This window comes from Vulpes lagopus, chromosome 7 (genome assembly GCF_018345385.1).
Source record: "Vulpes lagopus strain Blue_001 chromosome 7, ASM1834538v1, whole genome shotgun sequence".
NCBI classification, from domain to species: domain Eukaryota; kingdom Metazoa; phylum Chordata; class Mammalia; order Carnivora; family Canidae; genus Vulpes; species Vulpes lagopus.
The window spans coordinates 1,782,237-1,800,716 of NC_054830.1; the positions used below are offsets into that span (position 1 = coordinate 1,782,237).

General features: G+C 42.3%; 1 protein-coding gene across 1 annotated transcript; it reads left to right on the top strand.

Annotated features, from left to right (window-relative positions):
- The first annotated feature begins 7,790 nt into the window (after positions 1 to 7,790).
- Positions 7,791 to 17,840, top strand: LOC121494613 (zinc finger protein 556-like). The gene is made up of 4 exons (XM_041761226.1): positions 7,791 to 7,913; positions 15,467 to 15,593; positions 16,027 to 16,210; positions 16,634 to 17,840. The coding sequence occupies exons 1-4, from the start codon at positions 7,911 to 7,913 to the stop codon at positions 17,838 to 17,840; spliced, it is 1,521 nt and encodes a 506-aa protein (XP_041617160.1). The 5' UTR covers positions 7,791 to 7,910.
- The last annotated feature ends 640 nt before the right edge of the window (positions 17,841 to 18,480 follow it).

Sequence of the window (18,480 nt, forward strand, 5' to 3'; positions counted from 1 at the left end):
TATTACTACATGGCTGTAGTGTTTCTCGGTTTTTTTCCACAGTTGTGTTTAAGGAAACCCAAATACACAGCACAGATGGTTAGAAGTCACTTGTATTTAACTTTTAAGAGGCAAAAAGTTACTGTAATAATAAATTCCGATGAAATATTAAAAAGAGAAAGCTTCACGGTTATTTTTGGTAGTTTTCATGAGCTTCAACATTCTATAGAGTGCTTAGTCCTACATTAACAGCATAGCACTTGCTGGCAGTAATTTGGAACTCTCCAAAATTTCTCACACCCGTTTCCTTCCAAGTCTTTTGATTTTTACTCCAATATTCTAACACCAACAGATAAATTCTTCAGATAAATTCTTGAATGATAATTGTCATATGATGGAATATTTTAGACTGTGATAATTGTTTAAAGTAAATGAAAAGGGGACACTGAGATGGATTTCCAAAGGGTGTATAAGGTAATGTGGTTGACACAATACCGTCTTGTTACTTGTTTTTTCCTGTAGAACAGAGGAGAAACTGCAATGTGACAAGAATATAAACACAATTTATACTCCAGTTTGAATTTATTTGTTTGAATTTATTCAATCTCTGAAAAATTAGTTTAATTTTGTGTCATTTCAATAACATTTTGTTTCCAAATATTTAAAATTCATATCATCTTATTTCCATAAAATAAGGAAATGCAAGCATCACCAACCATTCCTGCATGAAGACTTTCTTGATCCTCTGTCAGTGGTATAAATTCTTTTCCTTCTCTGACTTTCCAGAGTACATAATTTTTATTTGATAAATAGAATATTTTCTCTGACTTCTTGTTAATTGTGCAAATTTTGTAATTTATTGTAATTGTGTAAATAGCTACTAGTCAGATTTTGCTTATTATATGCTGAAATAAGCAGTTATTTTCATGTTCATAGATTTGGCTTGGGTGGGTTGTGACAAGTGGTGGGTTTTCAGGAAGCTGAACTGGCTCTGATCCAAGTATGTCCATTCTGGGGCTGAAACTAAATGGATAGCAACTAGCTCAGGGGAGATTCTTCATGATGAGTTACTAGAGGAACAGGGGAAAGCCAAATGCACACACGTATTTCAGGGTTTCTCCCATAACATTTGTTCATGTTGCATCGACTTAAGCAAGTGACATGGTTCAAAATGAAAGAGGAGGCCGCCTGGATGGCAGAGTGGTTGAGCATCTGCCTTTGGCTCAGGTTGTGATCCAGGGGTCCCGGGATCGAGTCCCACATCGAGCTCCCTGCAGGGAGCCCGCTTCTCCCTCTGCCTGTGTCTCTGCCTCTCTGTGTGTCTCTCATGAATAAATAAAATATTTTTTTAAAAAATGGAGGAAAACTTACAATCTTGCTACCATGAGGACATTGCTAGATTGTATTATTTTTTATTTTTTAAATTTATTATTTTTAAAATTTAAATTCAATTTGCCAACATCTAACACCCAGTACTCATCCTATCAAGTGCCCTCCTTAGTGTTTTACAGGGGATTGAAAAATCTACCACACCATCTGAATATCCTTTTAGGAAAGAGATTGCATTAGACAGCATAATTATAGAGACTATACCAAAACTTCTTTTTTAATTAATTAATTAATTAATTAATTTTTTTATACTTAAATTCAATTAATTAACATGTATCATTAGTCTCAGAGGTAGAGGTCAATGATTCATTAGTCTTTTTTTTAAAAGATTTTTTTTTATTTACGAGAGACACAGAAAGAGGCAGAGACACAGGCAGAGGGAGAAGCAGGCTCCCTGCGGGGACTCAATCCCAGGACCCTGGGGTCACCACCTGAGCCAAAGGCAGATGCTCAACCACTGAGCCACCCAGGCATCCCAGTGATTCCCTAGTCTTACATAATACCCAGTGTGTAAGAGGCTTCCCCTTTTTCCACATCCTCGCCGACATCTATTATTTCTAGAGCTATTGATTTTAGCCTATTTCCCTGATGCCCAGTGATGTGGAGCATTTTTTCATGTGTCTGTTGGCCATTTATATGTCTTCTTTAAAGAAATATCTGGGGATCCCTGGGTGGCGCAGCGGTTTGGCGCCTGCCTTTGGCCCAGGGCGCGATCCTGGAGACCCAGGATCGAATCCCACGTCGGGCTCCCGGTGCGTGGAGCCTGCTTCTCCCTCTGCCTGTGTCTCTGCCTCACTCTCTATCTCTCTGTGACTATCATAAATAAATAAAAATTAAAAAAAAATAAAGAAATATCTGTTCATGTCTTCTGCCCATTTCCTGACTGGATTATTTGTTTTTTTTGGGTGTTGAGTTTAATAAATTCTGTATGGATTTTGGATACTAGCCCCTTATCTGATAAGACATTTGCAACTATCTTCTCCCATTCTGTAGGTTGCATTTTAGTTTTGTTAACATTTCCTTTGCTGTGCAGAAGCTTTTTATCTTTATGAAGTCCCGATATTTCATTTTTGCTTTTGTTTTTCTTGCCTTTGGAGATGTGCCCTATTCTGCTTTTCACAGGTGTAACTTCCATATGGATAGATTTTTTGCATGTTAGGGAAGAGGAAAAAATGTAACAGCATTTTGCTTAACAAATAAAACCTAATCTGTCCATTTCTCAGTGTGAAGTTATGGCTTCATATTGCTGCAGAAATTAATGTGATGTGATAATCATTAGTATCTCATTTGACCCATCACCCATTTGAGGTGGAGACCGCCAAAAGGATTGAGGCAGGAGCTGTGATGGCTGTGGTGGTGGTCTCACCCCTTCTCCCCCAACTCTGACTTTTGGTACACTGAGTGCTGGGATGTTGTGATTTGGTGGTGGTTCTCTTGGTGGCCCCAGCTCCTGGGGTCTCCATGCTCTTATATCTCCTGTGCTCAGGCACCATTGACTGATAGGGAAAGCCCCTGATGGTCCCATGGAGCCTCCACGACAAGAGGGATGAGGAGATGGCAGCAGAGGTGACTACAGTGGAGGACATGGTGGCTGACGGAGGGGACAGGCACCACTGATGACCTGATTGAGCTGTGTCTGGAAGCCAAGGACCTGTTTCTGGAAGACTTGCAGCATCTGTGAGGAGCCTGAGCATCATCATCATCACTGTAGGCGGATCTGACCACTGACCCTCAGGGGCTCAGAATCCCCATTCTTTAGCTCTTAGGTGGCCACTGATGGCTCAGGAACACTCCTCTGCACCAGGATGGCTGAAGGAACTGCATTTGGATTTGGGGGCTTCTGCTGTGTGGGTTGGGCACGAAAACCGTTTATTTACCAAAGTTCCAGTGGATGTAGCTCTACGATGATGGTTGTGCCCAAACCCCTGTATTTGTGTATCTATTGAGGATGGACATTCAATGAGTATTTATTGATTTTTTTCTGTGTGTGTAATATCACAATTTGTTTGAAGCCAACATTCTAGGACACACAAAATAGAAAGGACGTAAGTAAAATATGCATTTTGTGGATGGTGGTGATTCCTAAGAAGAAAAAACAGCTGGGGGTAGGAGTGTGCTGAGGACCTGAGCTATGTGTGTCTCTGGGAGAGTCTGTTACTTCCCCTGGGACCATTATCTCTGAGGATGTTCCTGTGGTGCGCGCTTGGGTGTGTCCATCCGTATTTCACACTGATGAAGTCTGCACGATTCCGTATGTGTCTGCAGAGCCACATTTGTGTGTCTGAGAGGTTCCATGTGTCCTAATGATGATGGTTCCTGTGACCAGGCAAGAGTGTCAACGTGTCTGTGTCACACTGCATGGCTGTACTGTCTTTGTGTCTCTGTATGTGCTTGAAATACAACGGCCTGCCAGTTTCAGATTTACAAGTGGGTTCTACTTAACCTCTAAGAGGCACATAAATATTATATTATGAAATGCTGATAAGTGGAAAAACTAGAAAACTTCACAACTCTTTAAAGTTTGTGTGAGTTTGATACTACATGAAATACGTTGGGATCAAGCTATCTTTTTAGGTTTATTGAGTAATAGCTGAAACACACTAAAATTTAGATATAATTAAGTTTTGATACCTATATGTGTCCATGAAACCATGACTGTGATCATAATAATGAACTAGAAAATTCAGTTTTGATTGAGGAATAACTCATAAATGGAAATTGGGACAGTATACTTCCCGATTGATTAGATACCTGTCAAAGATTGGAGCCCACTTCAGGGATAAAAATGTTTCCATGTTATAAAATACAAATATCATCATATTTTACCAAGAAGATGCAGCAGGCAATGCTGCACAGTGGCAGAAATTGTGGGTACATTAACACATGGGCAGTAACAAGTGGTTATCTACAAGGGAATAATGAATCTTCTTTCAACTCCATGTATGATAATCAACTTATCGAAGATTGAAGGAGGAAGCTAGAACATTCTTAGAAGTTACAGCAAGTTCTTATGATTTCAGAATATGGAGAGTTTTCTTATAGAAGAGAAAAAGAGTAAGGTACAAAGGAAGAGAATGAGAAACTCAAACCTACAGATCACTGAGATGTAGAATAAAGGGAGTACAAAGATAAACAAATTTGGGAGAGAATATTTGTGATACATACAAATGAAAAAGATTCATGTCCAGAGTTTTGTAAAGAAATCAGAAGAAACCCATAAACATACAAATGAATTAAAAGTAAGAAAATCACTGATAAATATCTCCTAGATGAAAGACAAAAATGCTCAAAATCATCGTTAATTAAAAGCAAGGTGTAATCACAAGGCAATCCTGTTTCACACATGCTATGCGGGCAAATATTCAGCAATTGCAGTGTTGTCAATCATGTGGAATAAATAAATGTATGCAAGGATAGTGGGAGTGTCAATTCACACATTTCATTGACATTTCCTATAAATTTGAAATTATCCGTAGTCTCCAACTCAGTAATTTTTCCCAATGTATAGAGAATTTGTTATACATGGTCACTTGGAAATTGAAACAGGAATGAGGAAGAACATGTGAAAAAACAAGAGGAAAACATAAACTTGAAACAGGCCCCAAACTATAAACACTGGAATGGATAAGTAAATCATGTGACCCCCAGCCTCAGATGCCTGCATGTGTGAAAACAGACCAGGGCAAAGAAACCAGTGATGACCATGTTCTGGGTAATTGTATTAATACCCTTTCATGAAAATCTCAGAAAAAAAAAAGGCAGAGTTAAACAAAATACTACTTAATGATGAATAATAGATGGTAAAGCTATGAAGAATGACTATAAAATTCCAAATAGTGGTCACATCTGGGAGAAGAAGGGAAATGAAGAACAGGGTGGACGCACTGGGAGTCTAATATCTGCCCGAAGTCTATTGATGATTATGTCCAATCTACAGAGTTTATACAATATTAATATTTAAACTTGTCATTTATGCAATGTCTCCAAAGTATGAGATGCCACAGTATACACATTTAAAGACTTATTTATACGTGAAAAAAAGTACAATTTAAAAATATTTGTTTTACTGTCTTATCTGACCACCCATCTAGTTTTGGTTTCAGTTGGTTTAGAAGATATTCACAAGTCTTTTAACTTGGGTCCATTTAACTCGCCTTTAAATTAATTTGAGTAGGAAAAGATTGGGTTTGGGCCTTGTCTCTAGAAAGAACTAGTGACACGAACTTGTACCTCATATGCATCCTGCTATGAAAAGAGCTGCAGAGGGCACCTGGATGGCTCAGCATCTGTCTTTGGCTCAGGTCAAGACTCCAGGGTCCTGGGATCAAGTCCCACATCAGGGTCCCCACAGGGAGCCTGCCTCTCCCTCTGCCTGTGTCTCTGGCTCTCTGTGTGTCTCTCAGGAATAAATAAATAAAATCCTTTTTAAAAAGAGCTGCAGGTGGGCAGCCCAGGTGGCTCAGCAGTTTAACGCCGCCTGCAGCCCAGGGCGTGATCCTGGGGACCTGGGATCGAGTCTGGCATCGGGCTCCCTGCATGGAGCCTGCTTCTCCCTCTGCCTGTGTCTCTGCCTCTGTGTGTGTGTGTGTGTGTGTGTGTGTGATGAATAAATAAATAAAATCTTTAAAAAAAAGAGCTGCAGGAATTTATTTTCAATTGCACAGAATCGAAGCATATATGTGTATGTAAACCATGTTACCTTTGTATGTCTAAGGGAAGAAAAAAATGTAGTTGAAATGGTTTCTCTTTACATAAACACTGAATATATGTATAAAAACTAATAAAATTGGAATTTGGAGGGAATAAATGAACATGAATGCTAGAGGGTGTGCTAGGAAAGAGTTTTAAGGCAGGTTTCTAAATCTCTTTATAAATTGGTGTTCATTTAGGGGTACCTTGGTGGCTCAGTCAGTTAAGGGTGGGACTCTCAGTTTGGGCTCAGGTCAAGATCTCAGGGTCCTGAGATTGAGCCCCTCCCCAGAATCCTTGTGGAGTCTACTTGAGGTTCTCTCCCTCTGCCCCTCCCCACTGCACTAGCTCTCTCTCTCAAATAAATAAATCTTTAAAAAAACCTTGGTGTTCATTTATAAACAATACACAAAAGTATATTAACCATATTTTATTTTTAATACTTTACAAATCAAATGAGCAATCTATTTTTAATGAGAAGCCTCTTCATGCTAAGTCTCTGAGCACTGATTTTATTTATTTTTTATTTTTAAGTCATTTTTTAAAAAGATTTATTTATTTATGATAGACATAGAAAGAGAGAGGGGCAGAGACAGAGGAGAAGGGAGAAGCAGGCCCATGCCGGGAGCCTGACGTGGGACTCGATCCTGGGACTCCAGGATCGCACCCTGGGCCAAAGGCAGACGCTAAACCGCTGAGCCACCCAGGGATCCCCAGCACTGATTTTTATGAAAGTGGACAATACTTCTTAAAAACCATAAAACATTAATTTCTTCTAGTTTGTAAATAAAATAAGTGATAGTTTCCTTCCACTGGCTCTTAAACTGGGGAGTATTTTCTGCAAACAGAAGCATATTAAAAGAACTAGGAACTTTGAGTCAATCTGTTAAGCATATTAAATTTCTGGGCCCATTCCAAATTTAGATAAGCTTTTGGTGTTCTCCATCGACTAAGTGGCCTGAGGGACATCATCACGGCTGTTCACATTTCAAAGTCTCTAGGGATATACTAAAAAAAATGGATCTGCAATTAATTTCCTTTTAGTGTAAAACGTGAATCTGAGAATTTGAATAAACACATCTGGTAACTTGTGGTGGTTCTGAGAGAGTTCCCCGTGGCCAGGTTCAAGCTGCGGGGTTCAAGCCTCCGGGAGCATCCGGCGCGCGTCGGCCTTTCCTGATCCAGAGCCGCGGATGAGTCGGGTGGGGAAGCATAGACGAGGACTCAACCGTGTAAACGGCCAAACAGCAAACCGTGTCCAGCCCCTGCACGGCGCGTGCTGAAGTCACGGTGAAAGTCTGTGTTCCACAGAGCACGGAGCGGGGGTGAGCCTGCCGTCCCCCACCGGGCCCTCCCGTCCCGTCCTGTCGCGTCCCGGCTGGTCCCGGCGCTGCCATCCCGGGCAGCCCCCTCCTCCCGACCAAGACGCGTTGCTCCGTGGGGAGACAGTCTGGAGACGGAGCGAGCCGCGGAGCTGCGGGCAGACGCCGAGGTCCTCCCGGGGAACGAGGGCGAGTCCTACTTGGACACAGCGTCCCGGGTGTGACCCGCGGGGAGGAGGCAGCCACGTGCGCCCCAGCTGCGCCGAGGGGGCGGGGCGGCCGCCCACCCAAGCAGCGGGGCTGGGCGGGGCTTGCGGCGCTATCCAATCAGGGCCCGGGGGCTCGGAGCGCCGTCCAATCAGAGGCCGGGGGCGGGGCGCTCCCAGCCGCGGGCCGGGGCTCCCAGCGGGCCCGAGCCCTAACGTGCACCTGCGGTAGCGGCCCCAGGTGGCTGGAGCCCGCGTCGCCCTGCCCTGGCCGGGCCGCGGAGTCGCGGCGAGGACTCCGGAGAGCCGGGAGTGGGCCTGAGCCATGGTGAGTGCGTGCGGTCGGGGCTGGGCTCGAACAAGCCGGTACCGGCTGGTGGTGGCCGCGGCCAGGGTTCCCCCGCAAGGTCCCCTCACCATCCAAGTGCCGCCCAAGTTACCGCCTTTGGCCCCGGGGTGGAGGGGGGTGGCTGGGGTCCCCGCGTCCTGTCCCATCCCCGCGTGGGTCTGGGTTCTTGGGGCTGCCTGGGGTGACCAGATGGGCACAGCTGCTATCCACCGGGGGTGGGGGGGTGTCGGGGAATGTCAGGCCCGGGGCAGCTCCTCCCGGGGGACAGCCTTGCGGGGGGGGAGCATCCTGGGGAGACCTGCTTAGGGCCCTGGGCTCAGAGAGATCCCCTGGCCGGTCCTCGATCTCTAAGTGACCCGACCCCAACTCTCGTTTCCTGGAGGGACTTTAGTTGTCAGCCGAGCAGATGCTGCTATGGGGGGGGGGGGAGCCTGTTCCTGCCCTCTGGGTTCTCCCTGAAGGAAGCAAAGCCCGAAGGACAGACACCCCCTCACCCCCCGTGAGCTTGTGCAGCGACCTGCAAAGCAAACCGCACTGGAGACCCACAGCGGGCCCGGGGCCAGCGCCCTTCGCCCTCGGGAGGCTGTTCCGGGAGCGGTTCGGAGAACAGGTGCTGGGGGGTGGATGTCCCACGTGGGCGGGTGGCCGCGCTTGACCCTTGACTCATCTGCGCCTGTGCTCCCGCTCGCCCTGCCCCTCCCCGGCTTTGTCACCTTAGCAAGATTTATTTGGTTATTCGAGTCTCGGATTTTTCAGTAAATGCAAAATACGTTTAACTAGTAGACTTTGAAAGGCTGGATAATATATTTGCAAAGAAACCGGGGAGCGGCCACCTTCAGGGAGATAAAAAGACCTAGTCTTGCACTGCATTTGCTGAAAATTCTTTTGTGTCTTTTTTCTCTCCTGGAGCATGTGTGGCTAAGGGTGTCACATCTGTTGTTTTCTTTTTGGTGATGACAACTGGAATCCCAGGGCTTAGCCTAGAGGATGCTACTGGAGAAAAGAATCTAAGAGAAATAGAGAAAGCCTCCCTCCGATTGTGAAATGCAGAAGCCCGGATGCATTTCCACACACAAAACTTTTGGCCTATTAACTGGTGGATTACAAGGACTCACCCAGAATGTCAGCTACGGGGAATTTATGACTGTGGATAATTCTATTCTGTTCAGTATTATTGGACTTTGGAGATTCATGCTAAGTCCTGACTACCTGGAGTGGGGGTAGGGGTCCGGCCCAGTGACCCCAAGCTTAGTAAGACCAGCCATGAGACAGCACAGGGAGGACATGAAGTGGTTTCTTTCTGGAGATTCTATCCTGTGCCCGTGTCCTTGCCGGTCCACACCATCTGGAGGAGGAGCGCGTGTGCCTAAAAAGCTGCAGGTCACCGCAACGTGTGTGAGGTGGGCGGTGATGCCCTTTCTCAGGTTATGCTGGCCACTGCCTTGAGGCTGTTTCCAAATAATAGGTTTGGGTTGGGCACGCACAGAGGTGGTGCACTCAGGGAGTAGTTTGTGCAAACTGAGAACATCTGTCAAGGTCAGACTTAGAGGAGGACTCTTTTGGGGTCTGTCTCCTAGAGAAAGACTTAATGAACGTGGGGATTCATGTGGGTTGAACCTTAACTGACTCCAGCCATGAGCTGCCTGGCTGGTGAGAACTGAAGCCTGGGGAGGGAGAGTTTCCGACCGCAAGTCAGGGAGGGGAGGGCGTGTGGAGCTCCAGGATTCATCCCTGTGTCTGCTCGGGAATCCCTCCCCTCCCTCACTGGGGCCTGACCAGCAGAAGGCTGGCATTTCTGCAGTGAGGCTCTGGACCCCACGCCTGTGAGTGTGGGTCACCTTCTGAACGTAGTGGGTTTTCTTTGCAAACAGTGGACAAGTGATTGGCTTTATGTGAGCTGATGGCATCAAATGATTTTCTTCCCTTCTGATTTCTATATCAAATGCTGCTGCTGCATAACTTGTCTCCTGCACATTTGGCCTTTTCATTTCCCTGTTTGAGTGTGTAAGATTTTTATTTTCTTGGGTGAGTAGAAATGGATTGAGAGATAAAATATCAGAGAAGAGAATTCTGGAAGCATACAACAGTTTTCTTCCTTTCTTTGACAAGAGAACTTCCAGACAGGAGATGGGTGTATTTAAGCTCTCAGGTTAATTTTTCACTTTTCCCATAATTTTTTAAATATCAATGCTTGTCTCTATAAGGTTATGAAACTTAAAATGTATTATTCCTATAAGACAATTCTTATTTTAATCAATATGAGGAAAATTACCTTTGGATATGCAAATCTTTGAAAATCATACTGCATTGAATGGGTTAGGTACACCCTTAACATGTGAAGTATCCTACTCATTTTTGAAAATACTCCCCAGCTTGAGAGGCACCTGGGTGGTGCAGTTGGTTAAGTGTCCGACTCTTGGTTGCAGCTCAGGGCATGATCTCCGGGTTGTAGGATCCAGCCCCGTGTTGGGCTCTGTACTCAGTGTGGAGTCTCTGTACTCAGAGAGAAATTCTCTCTCTCCCTCGGCCCCTCCTCACATGTCTCTCTCTAAAAATATATATATACATCTTTTTTTTAAAGCAAAATATATAGATTTCTCTTTAGGTAAAGTAAATAATGTGTGCAAAGTTTTAAAAACTCTGTGAAACATTGAAAATCTAACATAAGACATCTCCCTGCCAGCATATCCTGGTCCATGCCAGTCCTACCCCAGCCACCCTCAGACAACCAGTTTTAATAGTTTCCTGTTCCTTTTTATCAGTGTTTCTTTCTATAAAAAGAAACAAAAGTGCAAAAGCTTTTCTTTTGTTGTAGAAAAGGTAACATGATGTACACAAGGCAACATGCTTTTCTTATTTGTTCTCTTGATAGTCCTGCAGACCTTTTCATATGTCAGAGGGCTTTGATTTTCAAGTTTATGCAACCAGATCTCTCTAATTAGGCACTTAATCTAAATCTAATATTTTTTCTACCAAGGTTTGTTCATCAAAACTGACTTTTTCATATTACACAGTAAGCAAACATTCGGAAAGTGTTATTTTCCAATCTTGATTAATGCTTTAACTTTTATGGTGAAATCTATCATGTTTAGAATGTGTATAAAGTTTTATTGGACATTTAAAACTAATCGCAGTGTGGGATCCCTGGGTGGCGCAGCGGTTTGGCGCCTGCCTTTGGCCCAGGGGGCGATCCTGGAGACCCGGGATCGAATCCCACGTCGGGCTCCTGGTGCATGGAGTCTGCCTATGTCTCTGCCTCTCTCTCTCTCTCTCTCTCTCTCTCTCTGTGACTATCATAAATAAATAAAAATTTAAGAAAAATACTGCAAGTTTCTTTTTTGGGAGCTGACATCTTGGTGACATTGAGTTCTTTCTTTCTTTCTTTCTTTTTTCTTTCTTCTTTCTTTCTTTTCTTCCTTTCTTTAAAAAATATTTTATTTATTCATGAGACACACACACACACACACACACACACACACACACACACACACAGGCAGAGAGAGAAGCAGGCTCCATGCAGGGAGCCTGAGGTGGGACTCGATCCCAGGTCTCCAGGATCAGGCCCTGGGCTTAAGGCAGCGCTAAACCGCTGGGCCACCTGGGCTGCCCCATTGAGTTCTTTCTAAGAACATGAGCCATCTTTCTATTTAATTCTACTTTGATATTATTCAATAAAGTTGAGTTTTTGGTCCATTAGAATCTTTTTATACCCTTCATTAGAATTCTTCATTATATGTTAGCTTTTTTAAAAAAGCTTTATTGAGGTATAATTTACATACCATACAATTCACCCATTTAAAGTGTACAATTCATTGGTTTCTGTTTATTCACAGATATATGTTTTTTTGAAAGATTTTATTTACTCATGAGACACACACACACACACACACAGAGAGAGAGAGAGAGGGGGGAGAGACACAGGCAGAGAGAGAAGCAGGCTCCATGCCGGGAGCCCCACGCGGGACTCGATCCCGGGTCTCCAGGATCACGCCCTGGGCCAAAGGCATGTGCTAAACCGCTGGGCCACCCAGGGATCCCCATATTCACAGATATATGTAACCATCACCAGAGGTTTATGGTTTTAGTTCATTTTCATCACCTCCAAGGAAACCTCATACCCTTTGTCTATCACCCTCCATCCTGCTCCTGGCCATAAATAACCATCGGTGTACTTTTTGCCTCTTGAGAATTTTTTATTCTGGACATTTCATGTGACTGGAGTAACATACTTTGTGGTTCTTTCTCCTACAAGTTCAAATCTATGGCTAAGTCCCTCTAGTGACTTTTTTCAGTTATTGTGCTTTTCAACTCCAGGATTTTCATTTGGTTCATTTAGAATAATCTCTGTCTCTTTATTGCCATTATTTGGTGCATCAGTGTCATCATATATTCCTCTCCATCTTTAATCATGATTGCCTTTAGTTCTTTGAACATATTTATAATAGTTACTTTTAAGCCTTCTTCTGTTAAATCCAGTATCTGTTTGCTCTCAGTTTCTGTTGCCTGCGTATTTTTTGCTGTAAAGATCACAATGTCTTTTTTTGGGCACGCCTTGTAATTTCTTGTTGGAAACTGGACACTACAGATAATGTATTGCAGTGTCTTTGGGTACTAGCCCCTATCCTCTGGGGCCTGTGACTGTGCTTGCGGGGTGACTGGCTGGATTATTTTAATCAAATCTATTTCACTCCCCTCCCAGCCCCTCCAGTGTTAAGCCTCTGATGTTCCTCCTCGGTCACCTGGGGATGGCAGTAGTGTTGGCAGGATTTTCTTCTTTTCTTCCCTGACTATCCACTGTTAAGCTGTTGAGCTCCATTAATTGGAGGCTGACTGCTTTATTGTTTTGAACATGCCATGGGGCACACGTTGCCCTATGGACTAACCCAGTCAAATTTGGACTCCTTTGAAGGAATAGCTTCACAGATCACTGTTTGTTAATTGTTCAGACCCTTGGAAGGCTCCTCCCAGCTTCCTCTTCCCCTGTTTCTCCCTGCAAACAAGGTGGACTACAATTTTACCTGAATCTTGAATCTCTTCCCTGTTAACTTTTCACTACAACTTGCACTGTTTTGGAGAGCACCCTTAGGCTTGGGACTCTCCATCTTCTCCCGTAAATGAGGTGGGTTCTTTGAGAAGAGACTAGGAGCTGCCTGTTTTACAGCCTGCTTTTCTTCCTTGTCAAAATCTCTGGGCCAGGGAACTGCAGTGAGATGGGGACAATGACACACTTATTTCTGAGTGACACTTCACTTTAAGAGCTGAGCAGTAAGTGGAGGAAGGGCAGTTGACTGATGTCTTCTCAGCTTGCCTCTCTTGGGTGTGGAACCTCTGCCCAATGAGGCAGAACAAGAGCAATCAGGTCCCCAGTATTCTCATCAACCCTGTACCCACTGTAGAGCCCACATTCCACAAGTAGGAGCTAGTGGAGCAGAAAGCCTGCACCTGTCAGCTGCACTTGCTTGGAGCTTAAACTCAGTAACAGCTAACGGGGGCAGGGTGAGAAATGCTGACATCCTCCTTCCCTGACTAGGGACAGGAGCCTGTGGTTTTGGCCGCAGTCTAAAAAAGGAGTCTAGGGAAAGAGAGAGTGGTCTTGGTTCACATACCAGACTGTTAACTTTTCTTACTGAATTCTCATAGAACTTCTTGAATACCTGTTTCCTCAGCTGTATGCCCTGGGACTATTTCTAGAGGCTTGAAATGATGGTTTTAGAAGTAATTTCCTTTAAAGGTCCACAGTGTACCACATATTGTCATACAGTCGTGTTCTTTCTTCTTTCTTTCTTTCTTTCTTTCTTTCTTTCTTTCTTTCTTTCTGTGTGTTCACTTTTTAAAACTTTTCCAACTAGTGTTGTTATTAAATGGAAAGGTAATGGGTTTTATTTTCATCTTGTGTTTTTATTCTAGAATCTTGCTAAAAACCTTACTCTTCGGTTCTTTGTGTTCTTTTGGGGTCCAAAAGAACTAACAATGCATATACTTGTTAGTGCTAAGGGTAACAATGATCTTCCTATTCTTTTGTAATTCTGCATATTTGTTTATTTTCAGGTGGCACTAGATTGGATCTCTAGTATAATCTTGACTAGGAGTCAGGTAATGGGAACGTAGTTTTGTACTTTTTTTGGTAGAAAACAATGAACTTGGGATGCCAGCGTGGCTCAGCAGTTGAACCTTTGGTTCAGGGCGTGATCCCAGGATCCTGGGATCAAGTCCCACATCGGGCTCCCTGCAGGGAACATGCTTCTCCGTCTGCCTGTGTCTCTGCCTCTCTGTGTGTGTGTCTGTCATGAATAAAAAAATAAAATCTTTAAAAAAAAAGAAAACAACTTCACTCCATTTGTACGTTCTCTTTTGAATAATATTTTTAAAATGATGCCCTTTATTGGGCTATGCATCTTACCATCAGTTCCCCAATGGTATGAGATTCTTTATGTTTCTGTTGAGTATTATAAAATTGCTTTCATCTTAAGATGATTTCAGGTAAATTGTATTAATTGATTATAGAGTTTCATCGTAAAGTATAACACATGCCTAAAAGTACATAAGACACATTAGACGGTCCATGGAAATAATAAAAAATAAACACCTGTGAAATAAAATCCAACCCTAGACCTAGAACAGTTCTTAACATCAGACACTCCACTGAGAGTGATTCCCTCCTCTCCAGATGTAATCAATATCTTGAATCATGTAATAGTAATATCCATGCTTTTATCGCCTGTGTATCCATCATTAAATAAAGATACTCTGGGCAGCCTGGTTCAGTGGTTTAGCGCCACCTTTGGCCCAGGGTGTGGTCCTGGAGTCCCAGGATCAAGTCCTACATCGGGCTCCCTGCATGGAGCCTGCTTCTCCCTCTGCCTGTGTCTCTGCCTCTCTCTCTCTCTCTCTCTCTGTCTCATGAATGAATAAATAAAATCTTAAAAAATACTAATACACATATAAGTTAAAATTAGCATGCCTCCAGAAAAATGTCTTTATGTGCCCAGTTGGACTTGTATATTTTGAATGGAGTACATCAAGACAGGGTCAGCTGTCCCACATTGCTGGTTGAGTTTCCCCCTTGGGCCTCTCACTGTTGGTGAGGAGAAATGAAGGAAAAACTCCTTCAGTGTGTTTTTATTTATCAGAATCTCATCAATAGTTAAGCTTGTGGCTTATGCAGTGCTAAGAGACGTGGTGGGCAATAAGAAAAGAGGTAAAATCATTTTTGTCACAAAGAGTTGATCGTCATAAAATAGTAATATTTGTTTCATTTGTATAGCACTTCTCTAATTTCTCCAATGTGTTTTGGACTATTCTAGACTTTTCAAAGCCAGGGATCACACAGGAAGGGCCACAGTAAAAATGGAGAGAGAAATAAGTTCAATGTGTTAATGATATGTTAAGACTATGATACAGAGAATGAGTGTGGACATAGATTAGATGTGGGGAGGCTAAATAATCTTGTTTGAACCTTCTGTGAACTTGAGTCCACTTTCCCTGTGTTGTCAGTGTCATTCATTCTCCTACAATTATGTCGTTTGTTTTAGGACTCAGTGGTCTTTGAAGATGTGATTGTGGACTTCACACGAGAGGAGTGGACTCTGCTGAATCCTGCTCAGAGGAAGCTCTACAAAGATGTGATGCTGGAAACCTTCAGGAACCTTGTCTCAATAGGTAAGGAGGCATCAATCCTTCACTTAGTTATATAGAGAATAAGTATTTCTTATTCATTAAGCCTATTTCAAGATTTGGAATATAGAAGAAAAACATTCATAAATAAAACAGGCAAAATCACAGCTGTCATGGATCTAGAGTCTATGTTTCTTTGTGACAATAAAAATCTATATACTAAACTGTGTTTTTTACTTTATTGTTTAGAATACTTAGGGTCCTTCAGTGTCATTAGTCTGGGAATATATCCATGGGTCACTTTGTGGGCATGGAGAAGTTTGTTGTTTGAAGCCTTGTGGTTTTCTGTGCATATTAAATTGCCTTTATTTTGACCTTCTGTGCCTCTAAATAATGAAATTTTGAAACAGCTAAACTAAATGTATTTCTTTGCTCATATGTGCCTTTCTTATAAGATTTATTCACTGTTTTGTTTTAGATGATGAGGCTCAACTGAAAATCAATGGGTCTATTTCTCAGCAGGATATTTTTGGAGAAAAATTATCCAATGAACAGAAAATAGCAAGGTTCATAAAAAATGATTCCTGGACCTCCCTTTTTGGAGAAAATTGGGAAGACCAGTGCATTGAAGATAAGTACAACAATGAGGAGGGACGCTTGAAGTAAGTTGCATTTAGGAGAAAATTCAATATCCCAGTAGAGAATCTTACTATTTCATGAAATTAAAAAACAAAAACAAAAAAAACTGATAAACCTAGCTCCAGATTTGTTCATTCACAAATCCCTCCCTTTTTTCCTTCGTGTGACTCAGACATTGAGCATTTGAAAGATAATTCAGTGGGAAGCAATTATCAGGGGACCCTATATGAGAAATGCTGTTGTAATAATGGGCTGTGCTTAAGTCCATTCCCAAGGCAGCTAGTTTATTCCACTTTGAAATAATTCTGACAGGACAAAAAAAAAAACCCACATTAATACAGAAAATGGTAGAAATGTAATCCTAGCAATCATTAACAAATATTAATAAATCATAAATGCACAAACTATTAATAATGTGCTCTCCCCACCTTCTTTTTTCAAAGCAGAGGTCATACGGTGGAGCGACTCTGTGAAAGTAGCAAAGGTAATATGTGTGGAGAAGCCATCAGCCATATTCCAAACCTTAAGCTGTATAAGAAAACTCCTGGTGGAGTAAAACTGTATGAATGCAGTCAGTGTGGAAAAGTCTTCAGGCATCGTTCATCCCTTAAGAGGCACAAAAGGAGTCATGCTGGATACAAGCTATATCAGTGTGAGGAATGTGGGAAAGCCTTCAGTTGTTCTTCATACCTAAGGAATCATGTGAAAACTCACAGTGGAGAGAAACCCTATGCATGTAAACTTTGTGGAAAAACATTTATTCGTTCCCATTCCCTCACTGGACATATAAGGAGTCACACTGGAGAGAAACCTTATGAATGTATGCAATGTGGGAAAGCCTTCAGTTGTCCTAAATCCTTTCGAGTACATGTGATGATGCATAATGGTGGGAAACCCTATGAATGTAAGCAGTGTGGAAAAGGCTTTAGCTGTCCCAAGTCTTTTCGAGTACATATGATCATGCACACTGGAGAGAAACCCTATGAATGTAAGCAGTGTGGGAAAGCCTATTGTTGGCTCACATCCTTTCAGAGACATGTGAGAATTCACAATGGAGAGAAACCCTATAAATGTGAAAAATGTGGGAAAGCATTTGGTTGGCCCTCATCCTTACACAAACATGTCAGAATGCACACTGGAGAAAAACCTATAAATGCAAGCAACGTGGAAAGGCCCTCAGATGGTCCTCATCCTTCCAAAAATGTAAGAATGCAGACTGGAGAGAAACCCTATAAGTGTGATACGTGTGGGAAAGCATTTGGTTGGTCTTCATCCTTACACAAGCATAACAGAATGCACAATGGAGAGAAACCCATAAATGTAAGCAATGTGGGAAAACTTTCAGGTGGCCCTCATCCTTCCAAAAATGTAAGGATGCAGATTAGAGAAAAGTCCTATAAATGTGAAAAATGTGGGAAAGCATTTGGTTGGTCCTCATCCTTACATAAACATGTCAAGAAACACGGTGGAGAGAACCCTATAATTGTAAGCAGTGCAGAAAGGCCTTCAAATGGCTCTCATCCTTCCAAAACCATAAGGATGCAGACTAGAGAGAAATCTCATAAATGTGAAAAATGTGGGAAAACTTTTAATTGTCCCAAATCCTTTCATAGTCACGTGAGAACTCATAGTCCAAAGAAAACTTATAAGTAATGTGAGAAAACCTGATGCAAATTAATTTGCGTAAAACTGTATGGAAAATCCACACCAAAAGAGAAATCTTATAAAAGTTACAAAGATGGTATCTCATCCTTAATGTGGACCTCTAGCAAGTGAATTTCTGTATCTCTTCAACTAAACATAGATGAGAATTCTCAAGTATTCTAAGTATATCTATATATAGTACATGAATTTTGATATATGATGGATTTTTTCATTCATGAATTCAGGTGATATTTCTGTTTCCATTTTGAAATGTGATGCAGCCATGGGTGACTTGATGTGTTTTAAATATGCATTAGGTTTAATTTTATATAGTTTTTAAAGTTATTTGGTAAGTATGGGGCCTTTAGGCTACTGTAACATTGGTATTTGTTTGGATTTTCTTATGGGCCCAGTGTGTTCCAAACTGGGTTTCACCTTCCCATTACATATATTCCATCTTATTATCTTCCTGAGAGAACCTACAACTTTTAAAGTTGGCACTTCTTTGCTTACACAAGGTATGTATTCTCAACACCTTTTTTTTTTTTTTTTTTTTTGCTAGAGGATCATTATTCCATTTTTCTGGCTTGCAATTTTGTAAATATGTAAGCTGGTAAAAATTTATAGGTATGCAATGGTCTTGAAAGAG